Raw genomic sequence first — 16,689 nt, 5'->3', positions numbered from 1 at the left:
CAAGGGATACAGAAGTGCTTATGCATAGGAGCACATGTACCCCAATGTTCATAGCAGCACTGTCAACAATAGCCAAAACATGGAAAGAGCCTAAATGTCCATCACCGGATGAGTGGATCAAGAAGATGTGGTATATATACGCAATGGAGTATTACATGACAATGAGAATGAATGAAATCCGGCCATTTGTAGGAAAGTGGACGGACCTCGAGGGTGTCATGCTAAGCGAAATAAGTCAGGCAGAGAAGGACAGATACCATATGTTTGCACTCATAGGTCTAACAGGAGAACAGGAGAAACCTAATGGAGGACCAGGGGGAGGAGAAGAGGGAAAGAGAGTTGGGGAGAGAGAGGGATGCAAAACTTGAGAGACTACTGAATACTGAAAACGAACTGAGAGTTGAAGGGGAAGGGGGAGGGGGGAAAAGAGGTGGTGGTGATGGAGGAGGGCATCTGTGGAGAAGAACACTGGGTGTTGTATGGAAACCAATTTGACAAACTGTTTAAAAAAAAATAATGCTGCAGTAAACATAGGGGTGCATATATCTTTTCAAATTAGTGTTTTTGTTTTCTTTGGGTAAATACCCAGCAGTGGTGTTATTGAATTGTATGGTATTTCTATTTTTAATTTCTTGAGGAACCTCCATACTACTTTCCACAGTGGCTGCACCAATTTATATTCCTATTAACAGAGTACTAAGGTTCCCTTTTTTCCACATCCTCACCAACACTTGTTTCTTGTCTTGTGATACTAGCCATTCTGACTGGTATAAAGTAATATCTCATTGTAGTTTTGAGTATCATTTTCCTGATGATGAGTGATGTTTAGTATCTTTTCATGTGTCTATTGGTCATCTCTATGTCTTCTTTGGAAAAATGTCTTTTCAGGTCTTCTCATTTTTTAAAATCAAACTATTTGGTTTTTGGTATTTATTATTATTAGTTGAGTTGTAGTATTACTAGCTGAGCTCTTAATATGTTTTGGAAATTAGCCCCTTAATGGATATATCCAATTTAGTAGGTTGCCTTTTTGTTTTATTAGTCACTTCCTTCACTTTGCAAAACCTTTTTAGTTTGATGTAGTTCCAATAGTTTCTTTGTGCTTTTGTTTCCTTGGGCAAAGCACAGAAAAATATTGCTATGGCCAAAGTCCAAGAGATTGCTGTCTATATTTTCTTTTATGAGTTTTATGGTTCCACATCTTACATTTAGGTCTTTAATCCATTTGAGTTTAATTTTGTGTACGGTGTAAGTAATACAGTTTTATTCTTTTGAATGTAGCTGTCCAGTTTTCACAACACCATTTATTGAAAACTGTCTTTTCCCCATTGTGTATTCTTCTTTTCTTTGTCAAAAATTAATTGATCATATATACCCAGGTTTATATCTGGGTTCTCCATTCTATTCTATTGATCTGTGTGTCTGTTTTTGTGTTAATACCATACTGTTTTGATTTCCCATTTCTTTGTTGAAACAGAGGTGAACCTTTAACAAGATATCAAATTACAAAAGTCTTATTATTATTAGAACTTTAAAAAAAGTAGGTCTGATCCCAGCTTTGTGGCAAAGCTAAGATTAAGGGCTCTGTGGCTCTTGCAAGGGCTTCCATTTGGGGTGGCCCTAACTGTGGTCAGTTAATCTGCATTCCCCATGAGATAGGATAGGCTTTCTCAGTGTCCTCTATACTCTGCTCTCCCCAGACATGATGAGACAGGGTATATAGACCATTACAGAGCATACCTGCATTTAATAGTTACTGGAAGCCATTGCCTATGGTCTCATTTAGGAGAAGCAGAAGTCAAAGTGAATTTTCTTTCAACTAATGGAAACATCTTTGTGACCTTAGACATATTATTCCATTTTAGTGGGCATCAGTCCTCTCATCTATAAAATTAGAATTTCAGTATCCATTCTGTCTATCTGATGGAATGGTTGAAAATATCAAATAAAGCCACAGAAGAAAAATTGCCTTGTGAGTAATAAACTACTATTAAAATGTCAGATATGCCTTTATAACTTTTAAAAATGATTTCCTATAGGATTAACTGAGACCTAACTGTGTAGGGATATGCTATTCTGATTGCAGCATGGATCCCACAAATGGATAGATGAGGAAATGGTACCATCTGGTGACAGAGAAGCATTAGATTATTATTTTGGACATAATTCCAAATATTAATAGTACACATATGATGCCGTGTAAAGCTCATGAAAATTTTGCTATCTTGTGCAGAAGGAAGAAAACACTTAAATGTTGGTTTGGTTATGGAAAAAAAACCCCACAGATTTGGCTCATTAAGCAGACCCATCAGCCACGTGCCTGAAGTGTTAACAATGATTAACCTTTGACAGTGTTAGTTCAATAAAATGTAATAATTTTAACTTTCATAATTTCTTTGGGGAATGTGAAGATTAGTTCACTGTGGATGTCATTTAACCAGAAATTAAAAATAAGGTTGGCTAATGAGTTGGTAAAACAGAGCAAATTTAAAGTTTTCATCTTTTTCAGTTGCTGAAAAAATTTCAAGTGAATATGGCTTAAAGCGTTTGTCAATAGGAGAGGCAATGCGTTATGTATTAAACAGCCAACCAGAAACAGAGCTGGCACTCATGTTAAACTGGCATCTTCACAAAGGGATGACAGCACCTGATGAGCTGGCTATTCAAGCCTTAGAAATATCTCTGATGGAAAGTATATGTAATACTGCAGGGTAAGTGGGAGTGGGGTGGGGAGGGAGTGAAATCTTTCCAGAAAAAACTCACAGAATTTAAAACACTTCTCTTAAATAAGGTTTAAAGCTCCTGTAAAGGGTGATATCTACTTCTCAAAGCTTAGGCACCTACATGGTTATATATTGTAATTTTCTGTCAGGCTAAAACTTGGCTTGAATACTTCCATGCTAGAATAGCAAACTGGCCATTTCATTCCCTGTAGCAATCTCTGTATTGTCGCAAGGTTTCTGGCCTTGCACTGCCAACGAAGAAGGCCAGTGTGCCTTCCAGAGCCCAGGAGACCTTCTCACTGCCCCATGGGATGATGGAGGAGTGGCCCTCCCCCTGTCCCCCCAATGGTACTGGTCTAATAGAGATGGCCTCGCACTGACCCGGCTCTCTGCACGGGTGGCAGCGCCCCTCCCCTAATGCCGCATCTGGTCCAGAAAGCCCCTTTCTGAGCTCTGTCTTCAGTTTACACTCCTGTGCTCAGCCATTACTTCCCCAACACAGCCACTGGTCACACCGAGTTCTAAAAGCCAGGCAACCTAATGCCTGGCTCATGAGCCCAGGTCAGGGACCTAGAATCCCCCACTTTACTCAAGGTTGTCTCACAGTAGGAGCCTTTATGCACTTCCCTGCCCCTGCTCTTTAACCAAGTCCTTGGACAGTTCTCTTAATTTCAGTTATGGAAGAGCAGATTGTGGGGTGTCAGATTTCCCCCCAGAGAAAGCCCTGGGACTTACACAAACTGAGTTACCTCCTCCCTGGCGTTTAGCTTTGCATACAAGGGATCTCAGTGAATACAATGCTGAGTCACAAACATTTTATTTCATCTTAACACCGGGGACAGTGACTGCCCAATCACCGTAACCCTGTTTCTAATCCTGAGGGCCACTCAAGCAACCTTTCACAAGCAAAGAAAGCGAGCTACTTTCCATTAAAAACCCCAAAACCACCAATGGCACTCCCATAATGTTCTCTGTTAGGTTTGCCTGGCTACATTAACTCATAGCCTCTCTGTCATGGAACTTAGAGCTACTGCCTAGAGACTTGGCCAGTGAGCACTGAGTGAGGGGGTCCCGGGACCTCCTCCAAACCAGCCCCTTCCTGATGAGCACCAGCCAGCGGGCCCAGCCTGTGCTCACCCCACAGGGAGCTTTCTGACCTTGGGGGTCCCTCCTCCCAGAATTTGTGGAGAGCCTTTATTCCTCATCTCAGCTTGGTAGTAATACTCTCAGTATCTCAGACTGTTGAACTAATTTAAATTCTCTGTTATTTCTGCTCAGAGGCGTGATGGGTCCTGATGGAACATTCTCTCCCAGACATCACAGGGCCACTCTCACCAACTCCCACTCCCTGGCCTCCCCACAAACTTTATTATAAAAGCAAGCTTAGACCACAATTGTTTTCCCATACTTCCTGAATCTCTTACTAGGATACTATTCATTGTGCCAAGACCTGTTCTAGTTGCTTCACATACTAGATCAGTAAGTCGTGAAGACAACTCTAAGGGTTAAGTACCATCTCCCCTATTTTACTACAAACTGGGACTCAGAGAGGTCAAGCTATGTCTCAAATCTAAATCTGTCTGCCTCTGAAACCTATACTCTTTCCACTGTTCCATTTTTTAAAATAATCACACCAATTGAACAACATAGTATTCAAGGTAATATGTGTGTTATCTTGAATTCTGTCAAAGCCTCACTCTGTGTACAATTTCAGAGGCTGTGTCTGTATGTTTGCTGCCCTACACCTGGCTCTTGGGCTGACTAAAGTTAAAAAAACAGAGATAAAGAGGATAAAGTACAAAGACGATAAATCAAGTTACACAAGGAAGAGCAGAAGGCTACTCCTAAAGAGATAGACTGGTTCTAGAATACAAGAAAGAAGGTATGAGATAAAAGAAATCTGGAATTATTTTCACATTCTTCCTTGTTAGGGTTGTCATCGATGGCTACCCTGTGACTAAGTATCAGATGAGCCTCCTGGAAACCAGGTCAATCATCCCCATGGTCATCTTTGAGTTGGATGTGCCTTCCAAGGAGATTTTCAAAAGATTGTTCCTGGAAAAAAAAAAGGAACCAAGGTAATGTGTGTGATAAAAGCAATGAGAAGGGAATGAACTTTAATCATCAAAAAAAAAAAAGTATGTTTTTAACAGCTTTTTTCCATTCATTCTGTTTCTCTATTAGTTTGCCTTATCCAGTGCACAATAGCACACAGATTATAGCAATCAAAAACTCAAAACATCGCAAAAATATTGATGAGATTAGACAATATTATCAAGAACAACATCAGAACTGGTATGTGATTGATGGATTTCACAGCAAATGGTGGGTATGGAATGAAGTCATTAAGAAACTTCAAATGGTGAATAAATATATGCAGACATACCTGGAAAGAATAAAAGCAGGTAAGAAAACACCTAGTTATTAAAATAAAATAGTCATGTAAAGCCTACACTGCCTGGCTTGTTATCATAATTCATTCAGTTTGAGCATTTGTTCCCACAATCTTAACCAGTATTTTAAGTATGTGGTACTATCCAATTACTGGAGCATGTAAACTGCTCTAATAAATGACTGCCACTACTCGGGCTCTCATTTATTGAGTTCCTGTGTGAACCTAGCACATAAAAGTAATACACAGCCTCTCACTAGAAGAGTTTATGGTGTTTGGGATGCCATGTAAGAAGTTTCAGGAATGCTAGTTAGAGGAGAGCAGTGGTCTGTGAAATGACACTTGGCAAACTTTTGTTTATGAATCTAGAATTAAAGTTACTTTTAGGGCGCCTGGGTGGCTCAGTCGGTTAAGCCTCTGGCTTCGGCTCAGGTCAGATCTCACGTTCGTGGGTTCGAGCCCCGCGTCAGGCTCTGTGCTGACAGCTAGCTCAGAGCCTGGAACCTGCTTCCGGTTCTGTGTCTCCTTCTCTCTCTGCCCCTCCCCTCTGTCTCTCTCTGTATCAAAAATAAATAAAACGTTAAAAACGATTTAAAAAAAAGAATTAAAGTTACTTTTAGTATTTATATCCATCATGGTATTATATAAATGTTGAATCTATAAAAAAATCAAATGTGAGCATAAAATGCCTTTTAATATATATTTGGAATCCATGGGAGAAAATACATTCCTTTAAGTTTCTTGATTTTTCTCTAAAAATACACAGAAAAAAAGGAAAGGTATCTATATCTGAGATAAAAAGAGTGATGACTCTGAAGAATGTGTCGAGACACTTGGTTAGTGACTGTTCAACTTTGGGACAGCAGAGAAGATGTAATGAGGTGCGAGAGCGACATGACTGAGAGAATCTCATACGAGGAAAAATGCAGTGAGGCTTCTGTGTCATTTAGTCTTGATTTGCTTCATTATTTGGGTATAACCAGTGTGCCTAGTTCCTGTTTTTCTGCAGACCATGAACTTGTTTTCCCCTGACAATTACACGGCATGACAAGTACAAGGGAAGAAAAAATTGAGTTGTGAGAAACCTACTTGCAAAACGTTTTGGCTAGCACCACACTAGTGAAACCCTCCGCCGAAGACTGAAAGCAAAAATTGTGTCTTATTCATTTCTGTTCCCCTATTTCACCCTCCTTGCCTTAGATTGGGTTCCCTGGAAACAGAGTCAAGATTAAGTTGTGTCCAGGGCGCCTGGGTGGCTCAGTCGGTTGAGCCTCGGACTTCGGCTCAGGTCAGATCTCACGTTCGTGGGTTCGAGCCCTGCGTCGGGCTCTGTGCTGACAGCTAGCTCAGAGCCTGGAGCCTGCTTCGTGTTCCGTGCCTCCTTCTCTCTATGCCCCTCCCCCTCTCATGCTCTGTCTCTCTCTGTATCAAAAATAAATAAAACATTAAAAAATTTAAAAAAAGAAAAAAAGATTAAGTTGTGTCCAGAAGCTTAATCAGAATCTATTCTCAGGATCTGAGTTGCCAGATTCAGCAAACTAAAATACAGAATGCCCAGTTACATTTAGATTTCAGATCAATAATGAATAATTTTTTAGTGTAAATATGTCCCAAATATTGTAATACTCTAATACTAAATACTTGTCATTGTTCATTTGAAATTTAAACTCCCTGAGCATCCTGTGTTTTATCTGGCAACCCTAATCAGGAAATAACAGTGGTGGGGAGTGAGGGCAATGGAATTGGATGGAGGGAGAAACTGCCCTGCTGTGTGGTGTAAACAGAAGCCTCAGCGTATAGGGGAGCTCTGGAGCCAGGATGGGCCTTCAGAGTTCCCCAAAATGAGGGGAGGACCCAGGTTCGATCTCCCTCCATTGGCCTGCCACTGACCACAGATCAGTCTGGGAGGGGTTCGCCTGTGACAGACGGGCAATTCCCAGCGCGTCTGTGACCCATCAGCACTGATGTTGCCGGCATCTGGGGATGGCTGTGTCCGCCCTGGAGAGGGGTCTGGATGGAGCACCATGGTGTCTACTTTATTATTCCATATATACATGCCTCTGCCTTGAATAGTTTAATCTGATTGAAGTCTACCCTATTAATCTCCTGCTTCAATTTCCACCTAATAATCTCCCTGTACCTGATTATTTAAAATTAGTTTTGACTTCTTTTTTCATTCCACATTTCCTTTATATGCTTTTCAAAAGATCCTCTCCTATCAGGGGGCCAAGGTTTGGCCTCTAATGACCTGCAGCAAGGTCAGGGCTAGAAGATTAAAGAGACTCCTCCGCATGCTTATTACATCAGAATAAGATATATAGTTATTGCCAGATGTCATCAAGAATACCCCCAAATCAGAAGAAGAGATACTTGAGTATCTTTTAGGACTAGTAGTCATGTGATTCTAAATTACCCTGTCACTAAACTTGTCAGCATTGGTGAGGTTAAGTGCATCAGAGCTAAAGAGCAATCTAGGATTGTAGTACTGTAATACCATATGGATAACATTATAGAACTATGTAATACTATATGCTTTAATAATGTAATATATTATTATACCATAGTACTATACACTTTAGAATAATATTATGACACTGTAGGATTATAATAGTTTAATAGTCTTTGTAGGGAAGGAATATTAGGGCTTAGCCTTTTCATCTGTATCGTAAGCAACAGGTAAATAGTCTATCAGTTTATTTATTGCTGCGTAACAAATTATTTTAAAACTTCACAGCATAAAATCACACACACACACACACACACACACACACACACACACGCACAATTTCTGTAGGTCGGGAATCCAGGCACAGTGTAACTGGATTCTCTGCTTAAAGGTCTTTCACAATCCTAATCTAGGTATTGTCTAGGATTATTGTCTCATTGAAGACAGAGAACTGAGAAAGAATCTATTACCACATTCATTCATGTATTGTTGACAAGATTTTGTTCCTTGAGGCTTGGTGGGTTGAGGACCTCCGTTCCTTGCTGGCTGTTGGCCAGTGACCACCTTCAGTTCCTTCCCATATAGTCCTTTCCAACCTGGCAGCTCGTCTTATCAAGTGAACAAGCTGAGAAGGCAAGAAAGAATGCCAGCAATATTTTGTAATTGTTTTAGTTTCCCAAGCCTGCTGTGATGAAGGGCCACAAACTGGGTGGCTTCAACAACAGAAATTTATTCTGTCACAGTACTAAAGGCTAGAAGCTCAAAATCAGGGCCATACTCGCTCTGAAGTCTCTAGGAGAGAATCTAGTTCAAACCCCATGTCGGGCCTGTGCTGAGAGCTCAGAGCCTGGAGCCTGCTTTGGATTCTGTGTCTCCCTCTCTCTTTACACACCCCCCTCTCTTGTGCTCTGTCTCTCAAAAATAAGTAAACATTAAAAGATTTTTTTTAATTAAAATAAAATAGACTCTTTTGGGTTGTCGGGGTGGCTCAGTTGATTAAGCATCCAACTTCCACTCAGGTCATGATCTCATGGTTCATGGGTTTGAGCCCCGTCTGAGGCCCTGTATTGACAGCTCAGAGCCTGGATCCTGCTTCAGATTCTGTGTCTCTCCCACTCTCTTCCCCTCCCCCTCTCATGCTCTGTCTCTCTCTCTCTCAAAAATAAATAAACATTAAAAAAATAGATTCTTCAGGGTAAACCTAATCACTTCTAGATAATGTTTCTTCCTTCTCATCTGAACACATGGGAGCTTTGTGTCAGTAGCATCACGCCAACAAAGTATTTGTGCTTTTGAAGTCTACCCCATGGAAGAATTTTAAATATGTAGCAAATATATGTCTGTGTGTGTGTGTAAGTATGCATATATATCCACACACACATATATATATGCTTTATAATATATATATAATTTATAATAGCTAAGAATTAAAAACAACCAAACATTCATCAACAGATAAATGACTAAACTATACGTATATTTATACAATGGAATACTATGCATCAATTAAAAGAAATTAGGTAAATCATATAAACTGATATGGAAAGATGTCAAAGACCATAACTGATAAAAGCAAGTTGCAGAATAATGTTTATGGTATAGTGGCATATGCATACTATATGCAAAAAATAAATGTGTATATGCAAGTGTATAGAAAAAAAATCTGCAAGAGATACAAACTCAACAGTGGTTACTCTCAGGAGGGACGATGAATTGAGAGGATGAAGGTGTGAAGAGGAACTTTTAGTTTTTACTCTATTATTTGGAATTTTACAATGTGTATGCATTTGAATAATGCATGTGTGATTGCAACTATTTCAACTTCCTAAATCACTGTGTTTTCTATGAATATATATACGTATATAATCATAATTAATCTGTTACTAATAGGAAAAGCTGCCTGCATCGACAAGTTATGTATTACACCGCAAGAACTGATTTCTCGCCTGGGGGAGTTTGGACAGTTTTGCCCTGTCAGCCTGGCAGAATCAGATGAGCTCGCTGATTGCTCTGTAACTGAGTCACTGGAATTTGCAGCAGAGTTCAGAGGTCACTATTATAAAATGAGTTCTCGGGAAAATCTGAATGTAAGTTTGTTCCTAACTCCGAATAATTCCTAGGGAAAGAAAATGTCTATCTCAGAATTCATCAAATAGGAAGGGGTGGGTGCAGCTGGGAACACCCAGGAACTGGGGACCAGGAGCCCCATCACTGGATCCTATGACTCTAAGAACAAGCACCTCAGAGGCTAATCATGAGACTGCACCCCAAGGTACATTTTGGCACAAAATAGAGGTTCAAGTTCAGTGAGGGGCCCTCAGCTTAAACGGTGGAGAGACCCAACAGCAACTCCCCCTAGTGGTGGGGTTGCTGAGCATCAGGACTCAGCCCGCAGGTGGTTATGGTTGTGGTTATGGTTATTCATGGTTGTGAATAAACAGTATATTTTAAACCACCTTTGAAAGAGTAAGTTACTCTCCATCCAGGAGATATTTCCCAATCAGGTCAGGTTGCCAAGAAAGGACACAAAACATACTGCTCTAGAGGTGCATCGGTCTCTACAGCAAGCCCTTCGACAGCACATCCTCTCTAAGAAGGAGAAACAAATGCAGTATGTCCTGTGCTCTGAAATCTGACCACTGCGAAGAAGGGCGCGCTCTGCACCCCCTCCGTGGCAGCCTTCCCTGCCCTCTCCCGTGGCAGCTGCTTCTGCCTCGGCCGGCGCTCAGTCAGTCTCAGCGAGTTCAAGTCAGCCCCTGAAGGATCTTGTCTTGTTCCTGGTGATTGCAAGGTCCTCACAGTCCCGATAGTCTGCTTCTTCCTGAAATGCCCAAGTGTCTGTGGGGAGTTGTCATAGCTTCTGTATAGGGAACCATCATTAAATATGTCCGTACACTGTGAAAAAAGAAAAAAAGGTGGGCAGTTAAGGGCTTCAGGTCCTAGAGTACACAAGGGAAGTCACAGTCAGTGGAAACTTCTTCATCACTAGAGTTCCCTGTATTCCTTACATTTCTGTTTAATGCAACAGAATACAAATCTGTTCTAATATTATGTCTGTAATTTGTTGAGATAAAGGTTGATAGCTGAAAACCAATCAGATGCCTCTGAACATTTTACTTTCCCCTGAATAATTAGAATTTTTAAAAATTACTTTATTAAGGAGACATTTCTTTCTTCCTGAGCATTTAAATGGCAATCACAGAGTTGGAAAACTGGAAGTGACATTGGAGATCATGTATCTGGCCTGCAGCCTCCATTTTACAGAGTGCTAACTGAAGCTAGAGAGTTAACTGTCCTGCCCAACAGCACCCAAGTAGTTAATTACACTGCTGAGCAGGGAGACAGGCCAGCAGCGGCTGTGTACCCTCTGGTGCCTGGCATGTAGTACGAGCTCAATAAATGTTTCATATGTGAGTGAGTGAGTGAGAGTGAGATCAGGAGAGAGATCTTAGATGTCATCACTTCAGAGCCTTACTACAAGGATCTTTGCATCAGGGGAGGAGTTACTGTGATGCAGAGAGTGGCTCTCCGATGGTTTACTGCTGAAAATGGAGAGTGGCAGGAGAGCCTCGGTGGATTTGACGGTCGGAGCCTCCTGTTTTAAACCGTCTTACTGCTGTCATCATTTTCTTTAGAAATTTTTGAAGAACCCAGAATTGTATGTGCCTCCATTAGCACCTCATCCGCTACCACCTGCCGACATGATCCCCAAAAAGCTGACGCTGTCGGAGCTGAAGAGCCGATTCCCTAAATGTGCAGAGCTCCAGGGCTACTGTCCAGTGACCTATCAGGATGGAGATCACAGGCAGGTCCTCACCCCCATGGGGGTTTAGGGTGATATCTCTTCTCAGAACAGGTAGTTCCTATAACAATCTTAACGTTTTGGTCGAAAGACCACTATTATTTAACTGGAAAATATTCTATTTCTTCCTTGAAGAAAATAAAACATTTATGACATTTTGCTTACACAATACTGTATATTAATTATACAAGTTTTTTTTGGTTTGTTTTTCAGATATGAGGCCCTAGTACCTGGTAACATTAACTGTGCTTTAGAATACCGTGATCGTATATATATTTGTGAAAGTAAAGAAAAACTCGAGAAATTTTTGAGGTGAGACCATTCACTAAGTTATACGTATTGACCATCTTCTATATTCAGTGCACCACGCTTGTGTGTGTGTGTGCATAAATATATATTTTATGTATAGACACACATATACATACATGCATGCATGCATGCATATATACATGAATACATGCATGTATAATGATGAATAAGAACTGGTCCGTGCTGTCCCAAAGCCTGAATCTCTGGGGTAAGATAGACTTTACATATTGTTAACAAAGAATGTGATGGCATTTAGGGTGGGGGAAATGCCAGGAGTTCTGGAAAAGTGTAGCCCAAAATTCTGACTGAATTGTCTGTTGGAGTGAGGCCTGAATGAGGAGTGGGAATTGGGCAGGTGGAGGGAAAGAGGGACAGATTCCAAGCAGAGAGAACTACAAACAAACCTGGCCCAGAGGAATCACAGAACTGCCAAGAAATTCACCATGGCTAGACATGATGTGGGGAGGAAGAGGTTGGAGTGGTGAATCTGGAGATGGGGAACAGGACCAGAACGTAGAAGGTCAAGTAAAATCACCATACATCATTGAGACTTGATACAAACGGCAGTATGAATACATTGACTGTTTTTGAGTGTTATAATCAAATTTGCTTTGGAGAAAGACCATCACTGGAGTGTTGATAATGGTTTGGAGGCGGGAATGCCAGTGCGGCGGCTCCTGGGATGATCCTGTCCAGAATAATGCAGCATGTTCGAGGTCACCCAGGAAGACTAGTGTGGGCAGAGCAGTGGGCTTCTGACCAACCAACCCTGAGAAACACCAACACACAAATGTGAGAAGAGCTTGTAAGGAGAATGAAGAAGAACCTACTGAGAGGCGAAGGAGAGCCAGGCTGGGGAGGCTCTAGGGAGGAGGGGAGGGGAGTGGTGAGTGGCCACCAAGTTTAAGTGCTGCCTAGAGGTCACACAAGACAAAAGCTGAAAAGTGTGTCAGATTTAGGTTAGAACAGGTCATTGGTGATCCTGGCAAGAATGGTTTCAGTGGAGGGAGGTGAGTGGAAGCCAAGTGCAGCGTGCCGCAGAGAGGATGCGAGGTGAGGAAATAAAGACCTTGCCTAGTCCAGAGTTTACACACAGATGCCTACAGCAGCCAAGAGGGTGAAGTGCCTGAGGGCAGCAGGCTGGAAGTGAGGCCATGGACATGGTTGCATGCTGTAACTTGGACCGTCCGTGCCCCAAGTGAAGGGAGCAGCGGCTGCCCATTTCTGTGTTTCACAAGAAGTTGGAAACCAAATTTCTTTTTATTTATTTTTTTGCTTTTTTAAAATTCTGATACAAATTTCTAAAAATTCGATGTGGATCAGATCACATAGTAGTCTGAAAATACCATGTGGAATTTGTGCAGTCATTCATGATCTCTTCTAAAGCTCACTGTTTGAAGAAGTTTAAAAAGAAAAGACAGTGGTTGCTAGAAGTAATAGAGGACTGATGAAGTGAAGTGGTTTTTCTTTTTCCTTGTTTTTTTTTTTTCCAATGGGGAGGGTATGAGCGGATGGATGGGAAAGATCCAATAGAGAAGGAAATGCCAAAGGGGAGAGGGAGAGAGAAATGACTGTGCTACAGAAACCTGGAGAGAGGCCAGAGGGGATCCAAAGTCCCGTGGAGAGGGCAGAGACAGCTCTTACGTCAGGGTAGGCTCCCCCCACGGAGAGAGGAAGTGGTGAGCATTTGAGGAAGTGCCATTCAGATGGCTTCTCCTTGTGACACGGCACCTACATCCAGGGGAGGGGACCTTCTCCCTTGTCACATTCCCCCCAGTGGAGAAAACCAGCCTTGGAGCTGTATGTCTAGTCGGCTCTTGTACATCCACATTCCTATGCGCTCATGATGAGTGCATGTGCGGGCACCCATCTGATGAACTTTGTTTCTTAGGTTGCCACAGAGATACTGGGATCAGAAGCTTCCGTACAAACTGCCCCCGTTAAAGGAGCCCATACATCTCACAAGTCTTCCTTTGCCTGGATATCTGGAACAGGTTGTTACACGGTTGTCTGTGTTCATATATTAGTAGAGAACAGTGGTCTCTTTTAACAGTTTTTATTTTGGTAACAATGAAACTGAAGGCAGGGTTTTCTGATTTTAAGCTGTAAATCCATTCTTAACCTATTTTGTTTATGGGTGGGTGTGAAAATAAGAAGTGAGAAAAACCCTTGGTTCTGTAGCTAATTCCCAAATATCTGCAGTAAACTGAAGAGAGAGAGTAGACTGTCATGAAACCATTCACAGTTGACTTGTGGTTAGATTCTTATTTTAAATTTTCTTATTTTTAAATGTGCAATGTGCAGCTTCAGTCTCTGAGAGGTTTAGTCACTGCTCAAAAGTGTTGAGTTGCAAAAGCACCATAGCAAAACCACTAAAGTCATATTTTGTCCCCAAACTAGGGGCAAATGGCTCCAAATACTACTCAAGTCACATTTTACTTATCTAAATATAATTCTTTTTAAACAGAATAAAAGCCATCAGTAATCAATCAACCACTATTTTAAAAGATTTTTTTAAAAAAAAACTTCTAGGGGCGCCTGGGTGGCTCAGTCAGTTGAGCATCTGACTTTGGCTCAGGTCATGATCTCACAGTTCGTGGGTTTGAGCTACTGTGCTGGCAGCTCAGAGCCTGGAGCCTGCTTCTGATTCTGTGTGTCCCTCTTTCTCTGCCCCTCCCATTCTCATGATCTGTCTCCCTCTGTTTCTCAAAAATAAATGTTAAAAAAAATTTTGTAATTCTACAAAATTAATGCCTGGGGCATAATTTCATACCTTTTTCACAAATTCTTAACCACTTAATTTGTTTGACTTGCCTAGATGGTGAGCCTTCTCATAGAAGGCCACATTTCATCAGGAGGACCTCACATCTTCTCTGCCTACTCAGGGCTCCAGAATTTTTACTGCAGCGACAACTGTGGTCTCTGGTCCTTGCCAGGTGGTCAGGGGTCCCCATAGCAGAGGCCATCTGGCCAGCTCTGGCAATGAAAGTAGAAAATAGGCCAAGACAATTCAGAGCCCAGGGACCCTTTCTTTCATCTTTAACGTTTTGTTATGAAAAATGTCTAATATAAAAATAGAATTGTGTGGTGAAGCCCATGTATCCATCACCTTCCTGACATTCAGCCAATTTGTAATTTTCATTCTTTCTAATGAGAAGTACTTTGTGTTCCTTTCCTGTTGGTTAAGTGAGCATCTAACCACCTTTGTAAGCCCCATCCCCAACCCCCGGAGGCTATTTGAGGCAAAGAATAGCCTCTTTATCTATTTGCCACTAAGAAAAGAAACCAAACTCAAATATACACATGATTTACATTGTTCCTTCTGTGCAGGGTGTCGCAACTTCACTGATTAAAGCAATGAGTGCAGCAGGATGCTTAAAGCCCAAATTCCCCTTCTTAAGTGTAAAGAGATCTGCACTGCTATTTATAGCATTTCACCTAAAAGGTATGTCTTCTTTAATGATATGCTACTTGGCACTAATTTAACATTAATTGTAGTATACATGATAGGCTTGTTGAGCTGGATCAGTTGTCTGCATTGGTGTGTGTGTGTGTGTGTGTGTGTGTGTGTGTGTGTGTGTGTATAGTGAATATTTTAATGAAAATATCAAAATTGAGTTTCTAGTTTTTAAAGCAAGGATTACAAGTAATCTAATCGGCTCTCGATAATCCGTGCCATAGAGAAAGGTGAATAGAGGCAATTACGGTCTAAAATGGAATAATCCCTAAATCTTCCGTGGGATTTGGATATCTTCTCAGCTATAGCTGTGCCACCGTCTCACACACACAGTTCTCTTTCTTTTTAATTTAATGATTCACTATCCTAATAGAAAACATTCACAGTTCTGTGACATTTTCTACAGCCTTCAATCCCAACGGTTCTGAATATACAAGAAGAAAGTATAAGAAGAAGATGGACCAATTTTTGGAGAGATGTGAACTCATTTCATACCTGGGTGCCAAAATGACCAAAAAGTACAAGGAACCTCAGTTTAGAGCCATTGACTTTGATCATAAATTACAGACCTTTCTCTCTCTTAAAAATATCGACCCAGTTAATGGATAGCTTCCTTGGGTAACTGCAACCAGTTATCTGAACATCAAGACTTATTTGGAAGGGATAGAAGGAAATAGGTTGAAACTCTGGCCCTCTCTGCTGTGCTTTTTCCCTTATGAGTGACATGCCAGGGCTAACCAGCCCTCAGATGGACTCACAGTGCTACTGGCCAAAAACCAATGCTCCTTGCTCTAAAAGCATAAGTCTTAACACAATTTACAAATTATTGTGCTTTGCCTGAACATTCCTGATTTATAAAACAATTATTCCACTTAGAATAAGTAACTCACTTTACTTAATAAATCTATTGCTCAATTCCTTTTTAACATTTTCAGTCCCTGTTAGAGAAAATTGCTCAGTAAGTGTTAGAAAGCTTTGAAATGAAATTAACATTGATATAAATAAAATAGAAACATTGGTTACACTTTCAACATAAAGAGTTGTTTGTAAACTAAAGAGTTGTTTGTAAACTTCGTAAACATAGGACACTTTATCATTTTCCCAACAAAATAAATGCATTTGGGGTAACTAAATGGCTGCCTCTTTTTTTTCTTAAGGATTCAAGAAACAAGCTTTATACATTATTTTGTAATTAGAAATCACCTGCAGTTTTGAGAATGATGAAATCTAGAGTCATATCATGTGACATTAACCTAGAAGTATGTTAGAGGAAAACTTACTAGATTATATTTGAATGAGATTTTAAAAATAAGATTATCAATTTTTTAGCCATAGTATAAGAAATCTCAGATATGAAATATCAAGATTGGCTGTTCAAAAAATAAAAAATACAATGCTTAACTGTGTAATCATAGGTAGATCTCAGTAACCTCAGTTTCTCCAGGCCTTTGTTTCTTAATCTCTAAAATGAGTGATTTAGTTCCTTTTTTCCAGCTTTATTAATGTATAATTGACAAAATTACATATATTTAAAGTGTTTAACATGGTGATTTTGATATA

The 16,689-nt window shown here is 40.6% G+C and overlaps 1 protein-coding gene across 1 annotated transcript in view; it reads left to right on the top strand.

Moving 5' to 3' along the window:
* Positions 1 to 16,262, top strand: part of AK9 (adenylate kinase 9) — a 107,335-nt gene extending 91,073 nt beyond the window's left edge. The window contains exons 31-39 of the mRNA XM_029943204.1: positions 2,510 to 2,711; positions 4,655 to 4,801; positions 4,908 to 5,128; positions 9,452 to 9,648; positions 11,197 to 11,366; positions 11,577 to 11,675; positions 13,564 to 13,666; positions 15,003 to 15,117; positions 15,536 to 16,262. Of these exons, the coding sequence (XP_029799064.1) occupies positions 2,510 to 2,711; positions 4,655 to 4,801; positions 4,908 to 5,128; positions 9,452 to 9,648; positions 11,197 to 11,366; positions 11,577 to 11,675; positions 13,564 to 13,666; positions 15,003 to 15,117; positions 15,536 to 15,738 (1,457 nt within the window). The 3' untranslated portion in view covers positions 15,739 to 16,262. The remainder of the gene's footprint in view (positions 1 to 2,509; positions 2,712 to 4,654; positions 4,802 to 4,907; positions 5,129 to 9,451; positions 9,649 to 11,196; positions 11,367 to 11,576; positions 11,676 to 13,563; positions 13,667 to 15,002; positions 15,118 to 15,535) is intronic.
* Positions 16,263 to 16,689: the final 427 nt, after the last annotated feature.

This window comes from Suricata suricatta, chromosome 7, assembly GCF_006229205.1.
Source record: "Suricata suricatta isolate VVHF042 chromosome 7, meerkat_22Aug2017_6uvM2_HiC, whole genome shotgun sequence".
NCBI lineage: Eukaryota > Metazoa > Chordata > Mammalia > Carnivora > Herpestidae > Suricata > Suricata suricatta.
The sequence above is the reverse complement of the archived record's forward strand: the minus strand, read 5'-3'. Positions and strand labels throughout refer to the sequence as shown.